This window comes from Rhinichthys klamathensis, unplaced genomic scaffold, assembly GCF_029890125.1.
Source record: "Rhinichthys klamathensis goyatoka isolate OS25496 unplaced genomic scaffold, OSU_Roscu_1.1 h1tg000054l_1, whole genome shotgun sequence".
Classification (NCBI taxonomy): Eukaryota; Metazoa; Chordata; class Actinopteri; order Cypriniformes; family Leuciscidae; genus Rhinichthys; species Rhinichthys klamathensis.
In genome coordinates this window covers 2776035-2793064 of record NW_026606599.1, presented here as the reverse complement: position 1 = coordinate 2793064, position 17030 = coordinate 2776035, and the positions used below count along the sequence as shown (strand labels likewise).

Genomic DNA, 17030 nt, shown 5'->3' with positions numbered 1-17030 from the left:
TAGTAGGAGTAGTAGCTTCTTCATTAAAAACAATTTGCTTCCGCCATTGCTTCCCACTCGTAATTATGACTTTTTGACGGAGTTCATGTGCTTTCAACTCGTAAATACCATCTTTCTGTCAAGACTTGAACGCACCAATAGTCAATGTTTCTACTATCTACTGATACTCACAGGAAATGGACACATGTTATGGGCGGCAGGAACATGATCGGGTCATTCTGACAGTGGGCTTGAGAAAAGTCAGGAAGAGAGGATCCCTGAATCAGGCTTGAGAGACAGTCGGGAGGTCAGAGGTCAGTTAGGGGGTCAGGGGTCAGTCAGTAATGTATGTATGCATGTGTATGTTTATTTGGTTATATTTATATGAAATGTGAGAAACATTTATACATAAGGTATTAGATGTAATTAGTATTAGTTAGTTTATTTGATTGTTTGATGTTTGTAATTGGTTGGACACATTTTATGATGAATATATTATCTTACAATATTATACAATCTTGATTTCATTGTATTGTGGGATGTGTTGATTTCACTGTATTTCTGTATTTTTTGCATGTGATTTTATAGTTCTACTTTTGTTCATGTGATTTATGTGAAAAAAAAACAAAGTTCTGTCATGAACTCTCTGAGTGTTTGGCATGGTAATGCATATGCCAATGTTGACATGTTTGGTCTTGAAGGAATAGATCTGCCATTTTACTGTAAATGAGTCAACCCCGCAAGATTACTGTTATAAACATGAACCTTGTCTGAAAGGCGAAGGGGGAGGTGTTGCTGTAATTTATAGTAATATTTTCAAAATTACTAAGAAGTCTAGTTTCAAATATAATTATTTTGAAGTGTTGGTGCTTAATGTAACAATATATAGGGTAAATTATGAATCACGTTTGAGATTTGTGCTGGCTACTGCAATCAGGCCACCAGGGCACCATAAAGATTTTATCAAAGAATTTGCTGACTTTCTAACAGAGTTAGTACTGACTGCAGATAAATTCCTACTTGTTGGTGATTTTAATATACATGTAGATAATGAAAAAGATGCATTGGGATTGGCATTTAAATAATAATAACTAAATAATAGACAACACATGTCATGACCTACTCATTGTCGTAATCATACTCTAGATCTAATCACATGGAATCAATGTTGATGCCGTTGAAATTCTGCAGCAGAGCGATGACATCTCAGATCATTATCTAGTTTCGTGTAAACTTCATTTAGCCAAGGCTGCAAAGCCGACTCCGTCTTACAAATATGTAACACCTATCGATGTACCTGTCACTTCTGCCACTAAAGATTGCTTTATAAATAATCTTCCTAATCAATTTCATCATCTCAGCATCCCAGATAGCTTAGAAGAACTCGCTATTGTGACAGAAACTTTTAACTCTCTCTTTTCCAGCACTTTAGACACAGTTGCTTCGTTGCGCTTAAAGAAGATTAAAGAAAATAGTCCAACGCCGTGGTACAACGAGCACACCCGGGCCCTTAAGAGAACAGCCAGAAAAATGGAGTGAAACTGGAAGAAAACTAAACTAGAGGTATTTCGGATTTCATGGAAAGAGAGCTTGATTGCATACAGAGAGACCTTAACCCTTTAGAACCGGCTGTGTCGTCGCCGACACAGATCAGCAAGCTGTATTCATTGTACCGTAACTCTTCAACCGTCCGCACTATTAAAACCATTCAAATTGCCCCTGACAGGAGACAACATGCCCTTTTCGGCAATATACGGCTTATTACGGTAATTTCATGCTTTCCGTCAGCAAATGACAGCAGCTTTCTGGCAGAGCGGGAAGGAAGGATTTGAACAGAGAGATACGAAGCGCGGCAGGTTAGAGTGTTTTAGATTGCATAAAATAATAAAAGAAACTAACAAATACATGGCGAAAGAAGTGGTAGACAGCAGAAGAGGGGATTGGGATGATATTTAATGAAACTTGGGAGGCGGATGGTCGTTACTCTTTCACGTATCTTTACATGTGGTGTATGCATTTGTATGTGTGTGCGTGCCTATGAATGGACGCATTTGTATGTGTGCGTGTATGTAAAAAAGTGTCCTAAATGAAAACTGTGCAACCCAATGTCACAAAAAAGACTTGTATAGATGTATTATACTTCATTTTTCAACTTTAAAGTGTTAGTTTCTTTCGTTCGTAATTTTTCAGTTTTTTTCTAAATAAAAATCAGAAAATGTATTCTCGTTTTTTTTATTTTTGTCTATTTAAATTCTATTTACAAACTCACCACACACAATAATGGTCAATAACTGTGATTTGTTGAAAGCTAATCTTTTTCTGAAAAAGATGACACCTTGCACATGAAGATAGCACATTGTTTTAGAATTTTACAGTCAAAAAATCAAAATATTTGAAAAACACCTATTTCAGCTTCAGGTTCTAAAGGGTTAAAAGCTGCTAGATCTGCTTATTTTTCAACCCTATAAGAAGAAAATAAACAAAACCCTAGGTATTTATTTGAAACAGTTGCTAAACTTACGAAAAATAAAGCTTCAAGCCCAGAAGTTTCCAAGCAGCACAGCAGTAATGACTTTATTACCTTCTTCACTTACAAGATTGATAACATCAGGGAGAAAACTATGCAACCGTCTTCTACAGTATTGCATCAGAGAGTGCATTGTAGTCTCCCCAAGGAAAAATTCGATTCATTCATTGCTATAGAAAAGGAAGAATTTTCTAAACTCGATAAATCATCTAAATCGACAACATGTATGTTAGACCCTATACCGACTAAGCTATTGAAAGAGATGCTTAGAGGTCATAAATCCTCTTCTCAATATTATTAATTCATCTTTGTCACTAGGATACGTACCAAACACTTTTAAGCTGGCTATGATTAAACCACTTGTTAAAAAACAAAACTTGATCCTACAGAATTAGTCAATTACAGGCCGATTTCGAACCTACCTTTTCTGTCAAAGATACTAGAAAAGGCAGTATCCTCACAACTGTTCCCTTTTAGAAAGAAATGATATCTGCAAGGATTTTCAGTCCGGATTTAGACCTTACCATAGTACTGAGACTACTCTCATTAGAGTCACAAAAGATTTGCTCTTATCATCCGATCGTGGTTGTATCTCGCTATTGGTGTTACTCGATCTTAGTGCTGCATTTTATACTATTGACAACAACAATAAACAATATTTCTTTTAAATATGTTTTTAAATCTCGCCTTAAGACCCATCTTTTCCGGCAGGCTTTCATGTGATTATTTTTATATTTTAATACTTGTATCCAAGGTTTTAATAATGATTATTGTTGATTGTTTTATTGTGTCTGTGAGGTGTCCTTGAGTGTCATGTAAGGCGCCTATAAATAAAATGTATTATTATTATTAAATAGACTCGAAAAATATATTGGCATTAGTGGAATTGCATTAGCATGGTTTAAATCATACTTATCTGGCCTTTATCAGTTTGTAGCAGTAAATGAAGAGATGTCTTATCGATCACAAGTTCAGTATGGCGTACCACAAGGCTCAGTACTAGGACCGTTTCTGTTCACATCCTACCCTTAGGAGATATCATTAGGAAGCATGGCATTAGTTTTCACTGTTATGCTGATGTTACTCAGCTCTATATTTCTTCACGCCCTGACGAAACTTACCAATTCACAAAATTAACGAATGCATAGCTGATATTGGATGACAAGTAATTTCCTACTACTTAATTCTGAAAAAAACGGAAATCCTAATTGTCACGTTTCGTGAATTCACTGTGTCCTTCTTGTCTCGTGTCATTGTTATTGTGTGTGTGTGTGTGGGAGCCTGGTGACAGATCACTAGATCACTTTACCTCTGTACAGATAATCGTTGTCGGGATAATTCCGGTTCACGTGGCTACGCCGAAGCGATACAATTCTGTATTATAAATTTTAAGGCGAGACAAGTAGTTTGTTGAGGGTTGGTTTGTAGGGAAGGACTACATGCCTGATATAATTCAAATGCGCATACCTATAGAATGAACTCTTAATATGCATGTGCACGCCATCAGCGTTCTCGCGGGTTTGCGTTTTTAAAGTTTGCGTAGAGAGATCTTAAGAGTTTTTTGTTAAAACGGTGTTGTGTTAGCGGCCCCTAAGTTAATAACTAATGAACGTTGTGACGGAAGTGAATCAATTAAAACTAGCTTTAGCTGGAAAATAACTTAATTCTAGAGCTGTCATAAGGCCAAAACAATATCTGTTACTTTGATTTCCTATTATCACTGTAAAGCAGCTTTGGAACAATCTACATTGTTAAAAGCGCTATATAAATGAAAATGACTTAACTTCACTTGACTAAGTAAGACACGCTGCTGCTGTGCAAAATACACAAATGACCCGTAGCAGATCTATACAGGTGGAGCTGGGGAAGGTGGAGGGTTTCTGAAAGTGTGCAAGCTCATTGGCTACTGATACAGCAGGAACCAATCAGCTCTGCCCTATAGAGAATGATGTGATTGCAGAATGATTGAGTTAAAGACCTCTCAGTCAGTGCCAGAGTTTCATGACAGAACTTTGTATTTGTCAATAACTGATTGTCCTCCAGCAGAAATAAGAGACAGAGACTCATATATATTATAAGGTGTGGCGTATCTCATCAGATGCTCATAAATAAAATAACCTCTGACTGAGAACCAGCTGTGGAGTGACTGTCCTCTCTCTGTTTTAGTAGGAACCCTCATGTGACTTTGAGACAGTAGTGATGCTCATCTCTCCTGTCGTCTGATTCTGGATCAGTGATCCGTCTTTATAGAAATCAGCGCTGAAGATCGGTGAGTTTGTAGATTGATGTAAACAGTGTAGTCATGACTCAATTTCTGTGTTAAAATAGCTCACACATCTATTGTGTAAAATTTCACACAACATGTGTAGTCCCTGAACACACTCACCACATGTGTTAAAATTCTGCACATGATGTGTCATTTTTAACACATCTCTTTTTGCAGTGCAGAGTCTCTCTCTCAATCACAGGATCAACAGTTCCCTTTCAAAAGCTACAATCGATGCTGCGCTGCTTAGCGCATTGGGAACGTCTTTAATCGTGACCCGCTGTGAATATAGTGTGTAAACACGTCGATAGAATCGACCGGAAGTAATATAGCCTCGGTCGGTGACGTCATCGTCGTGCGCCAGCGTGCACTTGCGCACACTCGCGTGCACCCGCGAGGCTATAAATAGATGAGCCGCAGGTGCATCGTCAGGTCTTTTGTCTTCAGAGACCTCTCTGTGTTGGTGTGCAAGCATCTATTTTCTCTCTGCTACAGATCTTTGTTAGGAGTTATTTAGCTTTATACCTGACAGTGTGCAGAATTTTCACTCTTTCTCATCTCTTAACCCTTTGACGCGTACGATCACACCGGTGTGATCAGTCTTGGCTGGTCCCTGGAGCGTACGATCACACCGGTGTGATTAGAACGGTCAGTGCATCACGTGATCAACTGCTAAATTCAAACGTGCTTTCGCGCGTTGGCTGGCGCTGAGCCAGAGACGGACGCACTCAGAGCTGTCATATATCACAACTATTGAGTATTTTAAACCACATAATGTTCATTTTAGGTTTCAGACATTTAAATACACATAGCAAAACAGTGATTTTGAATTAGTAAAATAGACACTGATGTCTATGGAAACGGCAACAATAATCATTTACATTATAATAAGGAGAAACGTTTTATTCATATCAGATACACATTGTGTAAGTAGCTTTACATTTTACCCTATTCTTCTCCTAGTTCACCGGCCACTTACTTTCATGTATTTCGTGAGAAACAACAGATCCGATTCTCTGAACTGTGAAACAAACTAACATGGCGCCGCCCATCGCACATACAGCTCAACTAACGCGATCGTTATAAAGATGTTTAAACAACAAAACACATCCACTTGCACATATTTGACAATCGGAATATCAGTGTTTCATAGTATAGCTAATACATTTGTGAATATTTTGAATACAAAAGGAAAAAAGACATAAAAGCAGATCATCACTCATTCAGCTCTGTGTTGTGATTGCGCTGTGTCACGTGACAAGAAATGACGCGTCACCATGGAAACATTAAAGTGACAGGTTCTAAATAACGGTCGCCTTGAAAAACTCACGCTGGGGGGTCAGTTAGAATATTTTAAACTTACGTGTGAAAGGGTTAACATCATGGGGCTCCCGAATGGATTTGGCTGACGAGCAAGAGACGGGTCCGTCCCTTTCGCTTGCTTGTTCACCAGATCCACTCGTTCCCTCGCGTGATCCCGAAGCGCATCCCGGTGCTTCTTCGGCTCACGCGGGGGACGATAATGAATCTCTTGGGTCTACGGACTTCGAGCAGCCAACTTCTGAGCGTTCCTCGCGCGACGATAAATCTGTCGAGGAGCTTCTCGAGGTGGTTACTCGTGCGGTGGCCAGATTGCAGCTTGACTGGCCTCGTGAACAAGAGACCCCCAAACGCAGTAAGCTTGAGGATAGGTTTTTGTCCGGTGGCAGGGGGGAGGGACCTCAACATCAGTCTCTCCCCTTCTTCGAGGACCTCCATGATGAGCTATCTAAATCATGGAGAAAACCATATACCTCTCGTGTCTTCGTGCCTTCGACGTCGACTTTTTCGACTATCGTGGGTGCAAAGGCGCGAGGGTATGCGGAGATGCCCCAGGTTGAAGAGACGCTCGCCAGCTATCTCTCGCCTGGGTCTGCATCTTCGCTTAAAAAACCTACCCTCCCCTCAAAGCCGTGTAGAATAACATCTTCGCTTGTGGGTAAAGCTTACCAAGCTGCAGGTCAGGCTGGTGCTGCGCTGCACACAATGGCTGTGTTACAGGCATACCAGGCTGACCTCTTGAAGGACTTGAGTGCGGGTACAACGATAGATGAGGAAGCGTTTTCTGAACTGCGCCGAGCCACAGATCTGTCTCTTCGTGCCACTAAGCAAACGGCCCGTGCCATCGGCCGTTCTATGTCCGCTTTGGTAAGCACGGAGAGGCATCTGTGGCTCAACCTCACAGGCATCAAAGATAAAGATCGTGTCTTTCTTCTTGACTCTCCAGTTTCTCCCTCTGGCCTGTTTGGCGACTCGGTCAACTCAGTAGTCACCAGGTTCAGGGAGGTCAAAAAGCATGAGGAGGCGTTTGTTTAGTTCCTTCCTCGCCGCACTCAAGGGGAGGGGCCATCGGCCACCCAACCTCTCCCTGGTCCTTCAAAACCTAGGGAGGTTAAAAAGCAGAGCGTGGCGAGCCGTGCTCCTCCTAGTAAGAACTGGAGACAGGCTCGTCAGGCTCAGCAACCTCCCAAGCAGAGCGTGGCGAGCCGTGCTCCTCCTAGTAAGAACTGGAGACAGGCTCGTCAGGCTCAGCAACCTCCCAAGCCAGACCTCAGGACTATCATCAACAGAAAGAAGAAGTCCTGATGGTCTGGCGCCCAGTCTGGTGGGGGTAGCCCCCCGCGGGACGGGGCGCGTATTATATCTGACCGCCCCTTCTCGTTACCCTCACAAAACCTCTCCATCCCCGCCACCTTTGGTGCTTCGGGGGGCAGCGGTTTCCAGCGAAATGTTAGATGTTCCGTTGCTCCCTGCTTTCATCCAGGGCACGGAACATCTAACATCCCCTCAAGAGGAAGTATTAAAACTGATACCACTATCAGAGAGTCTGGCAGCGTGGCAACTTCTGCCAGGCATTTCTGCTTGGGTATTAAGCATAGTACAAATAGGATACAGAATCCAATTTATTCATCGTCCTCCGCGTTTCAACGGCGTGGTCTCCACTTCCGTAAGACCGGAGCTGATGCATGTACTATCACAAGAGCTACAAACTCTTCTGAGCAAAGAGGCCATAGAACATGTTCCTCTGCCAGAGAGGGAGTCAGGCTATTACAGCAGATACTTCCTGGTCCCCAAAAAGGACGGGGGGTTGCGTCCAATCTTAGATCTTCGAGGCTTAAACCGTACAGTCAAAGCGCTCAAGTTCAAGATGTTAACCGTCAAGACGGTCGTGTCGCAAATTCAACATCACGATTGGTTCGTCACGATCGATCTGAAGGACGCATATTTTCACATACAAATATTGCCACAACACAGGAAGTTCCTGAGGTTCGCTTTCGGGGGCGAAGCATTCCAATTTCGGGTTCTTCCATTCGGCCTAGCCTTATCACCCCGCACATACACAAAATGCATGGATGCAGCACTGGCTCCATTGCGACTCCAGGGCATTCGCATTTTGAATTACATCGACGATTGGTTAATACTAGCACAATCGGAAGAGATGGTGCTTCAACACAGAGACATCGTGTTGGCTCATCTAGTTTCTCTAGGGTTGAGACTCAACACCAAGAAAAGTGTTCTTTGTCCTGCCCAGAGAACGACTTATCTCGGAATTGTTTGGGATTCGATTACGATGCGGGCACAATTGTCCCCCGCTCGAATCGAGACCATTCGGTTAACTATGAGCAAAGTCAGGCTAGGTCAAGATCGTACTGTTCGTCAGTACCAAAAGATGTTAGGTTACATGGCTTCAGCATCCACGGTGATTCCTTTGGGGCTATTGCACATGAGACCCTTTCAGTTGTGGCTAAAAGCCAGGGGATTTCATCCAAGGGCCAATCCTCAAAGGCAAATAAAATTGACGCGCCGCGGGCTTCGTACACTATCTCTGTGGCTCAGACCCCGGTTCCTCGCCTTGGGTCCCACTCTAGGGGCGCCTTGTCGTCGCAGATTGCTAACGACAGACGCCTCCCTGTTGGGCTGGGGAGCGGTCTTAAGTGGTCGTCCAGCTCAAGGGGAATGGGAGGGTCATCAGCTCGATTGGCATATCAACTGCCTCGAGCTGATGGCTGTATTTCTGGCCCTGAAATACTTTCTCCCTCAGTTGAGAGGCTGTCATGTCCTAGTGCGGGTGGACAACACAGAGGCAGTTTCTTATGTAAATCACCAGGGAGGTCTGCGCTCACGCAATCTGAACAAAATAGCGAGGCAGATTTTCCTCTGGGCCCAGGAGAAGTTCCTGTCACTCAGGGCAGTGTACATCCCTGGGCACCAGAATGTGGGAGCAGATTTACTGTCCAGACAGAAACTGCTGACGGGGGAATGGAAACTCCACCCAGAAGTAGTCGATCAGATCTGGACCAGATTTTACAAAGCGGAAGTGGACCTCTTCGCCTCCCATCAGACAGCGCAATGTCCCCTCTACTTCTCTCTGAGTCACCCAGCCCCCCTGGGTCTGGATGCGATGGCGCACACATGGCCCAAAATGCGCCTGTATGCGTTTCCTCCAGTGGCTCTGCTCCCGGGAGTTCTAGCCAGAGTTCGCCAGCAAGGGTCTTGCCTCTTATTGATAGCGCCGCGTTGGCCGAACAGAATGTGGTTCTCGGAGATAATATCTCTCCTCAACGGCTCGCCATGGGCGATTCCGGAGAGGAGGGACCTTCTGTCCCAGGCAGAGGGCACAATTCCATCCCAGCCCCGACCTGTGGAACCTTCATGTTTGGCCCCTGATGGGTACCAACTGAGGGACACTGGGCTTTCGCCTGCCGTTATTGAGACTATTCTAAGTGCTAGGGCTTCCTCCACTAGAAAGAGTTATGCCAACAAATGGGGTGTTTTTGAAAGGTGGTGTGTTTTACATAATGCAGATCCGGTCAACTGCCAGATTGCTTCAGTTCTGGATTTCCTGCAGGAAAAATTATCAACAGGCACATGCCCCGCCACTCTCAGGGTTTATGTGGCCGCTCTTTCGGCTTGCCACGCCTTGGTTGACGGGGTGCCACTTGGGAGACATCCTTTGCTCGCTCGCTTCATTCGTGGGGCCAGACGACTGAGGCCTCCCGTAAGAACCAAGATCCCTTCATGGGACTTAGCTACAGTCCTAGAGGGTCTGGTTGAGACCCCCTTCGAACCTCTAGAGTCAGCGTCTGACAAACTTCTGACCCTAAAGATGGTTTTTCTTATGACTATAACCTCTCTAAAAAGAATCGGGGATATGCAGGCTCTGTCAATATCGCCATCCTGCTTAGACTTTGCCCCAGGAATGGTGAAAGTGATTTTGCATCCTCATCCTGATTACCTGCCTAAAGTACCGTTTTCAGCTGTACATCCGGTCACTCTTGAGGCCTTCTGCCCTCCACCGTTCACAACGCTGGAGCAGGAGAGATGCTCTTCAGGCCTACGTTCACCGTACTAGCCAGTGGCGTAAGTCAGAGCAACTATTTGTTTGTTATGGGGGCAGTAACAGGGGTGCTGCCGCTACTAAACAGACCATGTCACATTGGGTCAGGGATGCTATTGCTCTTGCCTATGAGGCGCGCGGCCAAGCTTCACCAACGGGTCTAAGGGCTCACTCCACCAGAGGAGTCGCCTCCTCTACTGCTTTGGCAAGGGGTGCCCCCTTACAGCATGTTTGTGATGCGGCAGGCTGGTCCTCTCCGCACACATTAATAAGGTTTTATAGTTTAGATGTTCATGCCACTCCGGGCTCTCATGTCCTTGAGTCGACATCACAAGCTAATGTCTAGGGCTTTCTTGCGTTCTTGTGAGCACACCTATACAACCGTAAGGAGTCCAGACACCTTCAAGCACGGCGGCGTGGGTATTCTCGTTCCCAATGCGCTAAGCAGCGCAGCATCGATTGTAGCTTTTGAAAGGGAACGTTCCGGGTTACTTGACTGTAACCCTGTTCCCTGAAAAAGCGGAACGAGATGCTGCGCTACTTTGCCGTGCTGATGATGTCCCAGGACTGCTCTTCAGACAAAATATCCTGACGATGCACCTGCGGCTCATCTATTTATAGCCTCGCGGGTGCACGCGAGTGTGCGCGAGTGCACGCTGGCGCGCGACGATGACGTCACCGACCGAGGCTATATTACTTCCGGTCGATTCTATCGATGTGTTTACACACTATATTCACAGCGGGTCACGATTAAAGACGTTCCCAATGCGCTAAGCAGCGCAGCATCTCGTTCCGCTTTTTCAGGGAACAGGGTTACAGTCAAGTAACCCGAAACGAACTCTCCAGAATCACCTCACCATGTAACACAAGAAATACATCAACAGCTGGTAGTGATGATACAGAATGTATAAATCAGAGCTGTATGTCTGCTGTGAAATTACTGACAGTCAGAACTTTCTGTCTCAGTTTCTGGTCACAATGTTCAGAGTTTTGACAGTCTTTTATTTTTATTCTGCAGAGCATCAGTGATCAGAGATGACTGTAAACTGTCAGTAAACTGTGTGTTTTATTTCTAAACTGTGTTTCTGGACAGGATGATGGAGAATAAAATACTCTTAGTTATGATTTCTGTCATATAGACTCATTAGACTTGTTTTATGACACATTGATGACAGTATTACTATAATAAAAATTTAAATAAAGCCCATTAGTCTTTAATTAAGGAAGCCTATTACACTACAGCGTGACGTGTTTGAGGTTGTCAGTAGCAGAAAGGGGTTTTGGAGGGAAGGTAACTGATTGGATGGGAATGTTTTCAGATTTAAGCCAATAGGATACTTTTTTTTATAATAGCCTACTCTTAGTAGGTGAAAAATAAACTCAAGCAGCAATGAGTGGAAGAGGTAAAACCGGGGGAAAGGCTCACGCTAAGGCCAAGAGTCGCTCTTCCAGGGCGGGACTGCCGTTCCCCGTCGGCCGTGTTCAGGCTTCTCCGCAAAGGCAACTATGCCCAGCGCGTCGGTGCCGGAGCTCCGGTGTATTTGGGCGCTGTGCTCGAGTATCTGACCGCTGAGATCCTGGAGTTGGCTGGAAACGCCGCTCGGGACAACAAGAAGACCCGCATCATCCCTCGACACCTGCAGCTGGCGGTGCGCAATGACGAGGAGCTGAACAAGCTTCTGGGTGGCGTGACCATCGCTCAGGGTGGTGTGTTGCCCAACATCCAGGCCGTGCTGCTGCCCAAGAAGACCGAGAAGCCCGCGAAGGCCAAGTAAACTGACGGAAGCTTCTCTGCAAACCAAAGGCTCTTTTAAGAGCCACACAATTTCTCCCTGAGAGAGTCATTTCATTAATCCAATCACTGGTAAAGTTAACTGCCCAGCATAAAAATAAAAATATTTTTTTTATTCTACGGTGTTAATATTATAAAATAAATAATATAGTGTTCTGAGCCTTTTTAATCGATGTAATCGCTGCATTAGATTGATGTACAAATGGCACTGCACGGATATTTTTTCCCATTGTAGGCTACTGTGAATAAACCGCTTTGGCATCGTTAAATACTTCGATGCTAAATATTTATAGATTCTTTATATATATATATATATAATCTAAAAGGAAATGAAAGATGGTTTTAGTGTTATGCTACGACATTTAGTTATATTATTTTATGTTCATAGTTATATATATATATATATATAATTTAGTGACAGGTAAATAATTTAGTTATTTTATTTTTATTTAATACATTATGCAGTTAATATTCCTTAAATCCTATTCATTTCCACTAGTGTCAAACATCAAAAGACTGGTCTCGATTCGGAAATGCGTAACTGGTGACGTTTAATAGAACCGCCCATGAATGTGGTTTCAACTAGGTCCGCTAGCTGACTATAAACTGCTCTTCACCAGTGTGATTTTCTACATTCTGTTGTTCTGAGTTCAGCATCTGTTGTCATGTCTGGAAGAGGAAAAGGCGGGAAAGGACTCGGGAAAGGAGGCGCTAAGCGTCACCGAAAGGTTCTCCGCGATAATATCCAGGGAATCACTAAACCCGCTATTCGTCGTCTTGCTCGACGTGGCGGCGTCAAGCGTATTTCTGGGCTGATCTATGAAGAGACGCGCGGTGTGTTGAAGGTGTTTCTGGAGAACGTCATCCGTGATGCTGTGACTTACACTGAACACGCCAAGAGAAAGACTGTCACCGCCATGGATGTTGTGTACGCGCTGAAGCGACAGGGACGCACCCTGTACGGGTTCGGCGGTTAAGAGACTCACGAAGAAGAAAAACCCAACGGCTCTTTTAAGAGCCACCCACATTTACACACAAAGAACAAACTCTAGCTGGTGAAATTATTTGTTTGCCTTGAATGTGCCTTATAGTGAATTTTTTTTAAGCAAATTAAATTAAGAAACTTCGTTATTCCCACAATTGTGCGGTTAAATCTACATTTAAGAGTTGTGGGCATTGTGCAATTTTTTTAAATGGAAATGGCATTTATGGCCGTATTTACACGCATAAGTGCATGAACTGAAATGTATGCATTACATTATATCTTTCATAACATAGCCGAGAATCATCTTTACACACATTTTGGTTAAAAAATCCCCAAACCGAAATTATTGGTGAATAAAACAAAATTCCTATTGTTTTTGCCAATACATATAATTTCTTGTCATTTATCTTTTAAACAACTGAGTCCTGTTGATCAGAGGGCATAACATGAATAAAATATTTGTTTTCTTTTTTTTTTTTATTCGTTTCTTATGCTGCAAAGTAAACAATGCAATGAAATGGACAAATTCCTAATAAAAAAGAAAATTCTGGGTCCCAATATGCATATCTTTCAGATTTCACAGTATTATGAAAATATATTGAATTCATTGAGTTTACATCGATTTAGCTATTTCTGCTTCTAAATAAACGTTAAAATAATATTGAATCCTCATACCTCGTTAAAGAATGGTAATTATTCACAATATTTCACTTATTCATTCCGGAAAACAATTCGGGAAAAATAAACAAAGGAATGGAGTTGATGTGGGGGATGGTCTTTGTCGGTGGGCGTGGTTAACATTTTAAAGCTTCTGATTGGATCGCCAACAAGTCAATGAATGTTTAACGTGGCCAATGAAATCATTATATGGGTTGAAGACTCACAATCACACAGCCTGTTCTTCCCTTTTGAAATTAGCATAGAGCAGTGCATAAAACCCGCCTGTAGATACACAGCTTTATTGTTCTTTGAACGAAATCATGCCTGAACCAGCGAAGTCTGCACCCAAGAAGGGCTCGAAGAAGGCCGTCACTAAAACCGCCGGCAAGGGCGGAAAGAAGCGCAGAAAGTCCAGGAAGGAGAGCTACGCGATCTACGTGTACAAAGTCCTGAAGCAGGTTCATCCCGACACCGGGATCTCCTCCAAGGCGATGGGAATCATGAACTCTTTCGTCAACGACATCTTCGAGCGCATCGCCGGTGAAGCGTCTCGTCTCGCTCACTACAACAAGCGCTCCACCATCACATCGAGAGAGATCCAGACCGCCGTGCGTCTGCTGCTGCCCGGAGAGCTGGCCAAACACGCCGTGTCTGAGGGCACAAAGGCTGTGACCAAATACACCAGCTCAAAGTAGAGCGAGTCCGCTCAACACAACACAAAGGCTCTTTTAAGAGCCACTCATATTATCCTTTAAAGAGCAGTTTTATTGCAGTTTTAAGCACATGCATGTAGAGGAAGATGCCGTAGAACAATAAGCTATTATGTTAAGACATTTATGGCTGGTTTTCACAGTAAAGGCTTTTTGAAGTGTTTCATTTTATATTTTTGCTGTAAGATAAAGTGTTTTTTATCAACAAATCCTTTACATTTTACCTTTGGGCTATCCAGAATAGTTGTTAAACTAAATAACATTTATAGAATAATTATGAACTTACATGAAACAATATCGCAACATTTCGACAAAGAAATTATTTGATCTGTTTTTACATTTTAATTCAGGGCGATTTAGCCTACATTTAATTAGAGCGAGATTTTCCCCCTTGCCTTTTCCTTTCCTCATTGGGAAGCGCTCACATCATAGCTAAACATGTTTCAGTAGATGCTCTGTACCTCTCAGTTTCAGATGGAGTACATAATCAGATAACATTTATTAAATATTTAGACATTTAAATGCTTTAGACATAGCCTATAGCCGATTTCTTATCGTGACTGAGCTGAGGCAAGGCTTTCGGTTCATTTTTGTGACGCGCAATTCCTGGAGACAGAGACGAGACGACAACTTATTTTTTTTTTTGTTAGCCTAATATGAATACAACTTTACAGTTTTGAACGATTTAGTAGGCAAAAATACGGAGTAGCCTATTAACTTATTTTAGCTGTTATGAGAAAAATAAATCCAAGTGAAAGCGCCGCCGCGTTTGTCGAACACTAATTCAGCACGCCAGAAACCCGATTTTAGAACAATTTATAGCGACACTTGGTGTGGCTGTGCCAAAACACTTGATTATAAACTTCAATATTTCATTCAAAATAATCTCAAATCGCTTTGTGACATTTTGAAAAGCCGTGGTGCATAAGGCCACTGGAACCACGAACGGACTGTAACTGAAACTTGGTTTTGATTTTATTGTTTGTCGTTTAAACGTGCCTGTTGCATTTCTTTATTTGATATAGGCCTATTTGTTATGGTCTATTGGTGAAGTAGCCTATAGCATTGATTACTGAGGAGGGTGGGGATTAAAATAATTCAGCAGAAGCAGGGATGTTTAGACCAGAAGGAAATCCCCGTCCCCCCTGGCAAACCTTGCTTAAAACCTGTTAACCGTCACCAGTGCGTGGGCGCTCTGAAGCGTTTTTTTTTTTAAATAGTTCAAAGTTACTATCATATTTAATGTGATTAACTTGACAAACTATACATCATTAAAACGATATAAGACTCAAGTTTCAGTATTTGACCACTATTGTATTCTGTGAAACTTATAGTGACAGTTATGTCTTAATTTGTGTCAGGAGTTATGAAATAAAAAAATGAGTCGTTACCTTTAATATGAATTATGAGCGTCAGCTGCTCTCATTCAGAAAAAAACTCCCGTGCGATCGTCATGACAGCACTTGACAAAACAACGTCCCTCAGGGCTTTTAGCTCAAACATGTGCAGATTTGGAGAAATATTGATAGATTCTCATAGGTTTACATCAGACTTCTATAGACAGGAATAATATTTATTGAATTTATACCCACATGCGTCGATGTAATCATTTTGAGCGCTGTACTCTGATGTACAGTTGTGTTATCCATTCATACTGAAGTCTGAGGGCGCTGTTTGCACAGAAAAGTCCATATATGGATCACATGAAGAAGAGCCATAATCATGTGACATTCAGGAAGTCCTGACACATAAACAAAGCTATCCGAGATCGCTGTAAAGTGCAGATAAAGATGTTTTGAAGACAATAAACATGATTGCAATGATATTTGATTTACCTGTGTTCTTCGAGTCATGTCAGGTATTTTCATAATAATAGATTATATGTATAATGTAATGCTAATCGAGATAGACTTTCAAATTGTGCAGAATACAATAAAATAATATATTTTCTATCTGATTTTTTTATCTGAAGCCAAATCAGATTACAGAAAGTTATTTAAAACACTCGACTTGCGCTATAAAGTAAGTTGGAGCACAAACATAGTTTTATTCTCATAAATTGTCGTGTATTGATGGTGTGCTAAGCTAACATGCTAGCTAGTACTGAGCACCTGCTACCTAACTTCGATGTAATTTTTATGATTTTTTTTCTAAATAAGAATGCTTACTGAAATGTTTCGTTTTTCAAAAAGGGCATTTGATACAGTTTCACTGTGAAGTGAGAACTTTTATAAAATAAATGAGGGATTGAAAGAGTGTGAATTGCTAGTCGTTAGTGATTATAATGCAGACAAAAGAAAAGCATATTTAGAGCAATAAACAGGCTGGAGAGGTGTGAATATGTGCAGGGGAGCCTGAGACTGAATGGGACTCGTTTTTGCATCACAAAACAATAGACTGAATATGCTTATAAGATGACAATAAACACCAGTCTAATCAAAATAAAGTCATATGACATGATCTTGAAAAACATTGAACTAAATACAGAGTTTTAGACTTATCATCTTCAGATTTTAAATATAACATGGTTAGACATGTGGCTTTAGCTGCAGTGCATTTCTAGATTGCTACAATGCCAACTTCAATTTTATTTTCATGAAGATGTTTCATAAAAATAAATGTATAATAACTTTACAAAACTTTGAAGCTATTTATAACTATTTTTTTTCATTATGACAATAATTAATTCTACATTTACAATAAACTTCCAGGTGTCAGCTTTCAAATGAGATCT

At 42.1% G+C, this 17030-nt stretch overlaps 2 protein-coding genes and 1 pseudogene across 2 annotated transcripts; all 3 read left to right on the top strand.

Annotated features, from left to right (window-relative positions):
- Positions 1 to 11539: 11539 nt before the first annotated feature.
- Positions 11540 to 11993, top strand: LOC130083328 (histone H2A-like; annotated as a pseudogene).
- Positions 11994 to 12582: 589 nt separating this feature from the next.
- On the top strand, positions 12583 to 12978 carry LOC130083351 (histone H4). Its single transcript, XM_056248364.1, has one exon. It carries the CDS (start codon positions 12607 to 12609, stop codon positions 12916 to 12918), a length of 312 nt encoding a protein of 103 aa, XP_056104339.1. The 5' UTR covers positions 12583 to 12606; the 3' UTR covers positions 12919 to 12978.
- A 927-nt stretch (positions 12979 to 13905) lies between these two features.
- LOC130083332 (histone H2B-like) lies at positions 13906 to 14341 on the top strand. The gene has a single exon (XM_056248348.1). The coding sequence runs from the start codon at positions 13907 to 13909 to the stop codon at positions 14279 to 14281; it is 375 nt and encodes a 124-aa protein (XP_056104323.1). The 5' UTR covers position 13906; the 3' UTR covers positions 14282 to 14341.
- Positions 14342 to 17030: the final 2689 nt, after the last annotated feature.

Bases quoted from the DNA above. Each gene is read 5' to 3' on its own strand.
- LOC130083332 (XM_056248348.1), top strand. From the start codon at position 13,907: ATGCCTGAACCAGCGAAGTCTGCACCCAAGAAGGGCTCGAAGAAGGCC.
- LOC130083351 (XM_056248364.1), top strand. From the start codon at position 12,607: ATGTCTGGAAGAGGAAAAGGCGGGAAAGGACTCGGGAAAGGAGGCGCT.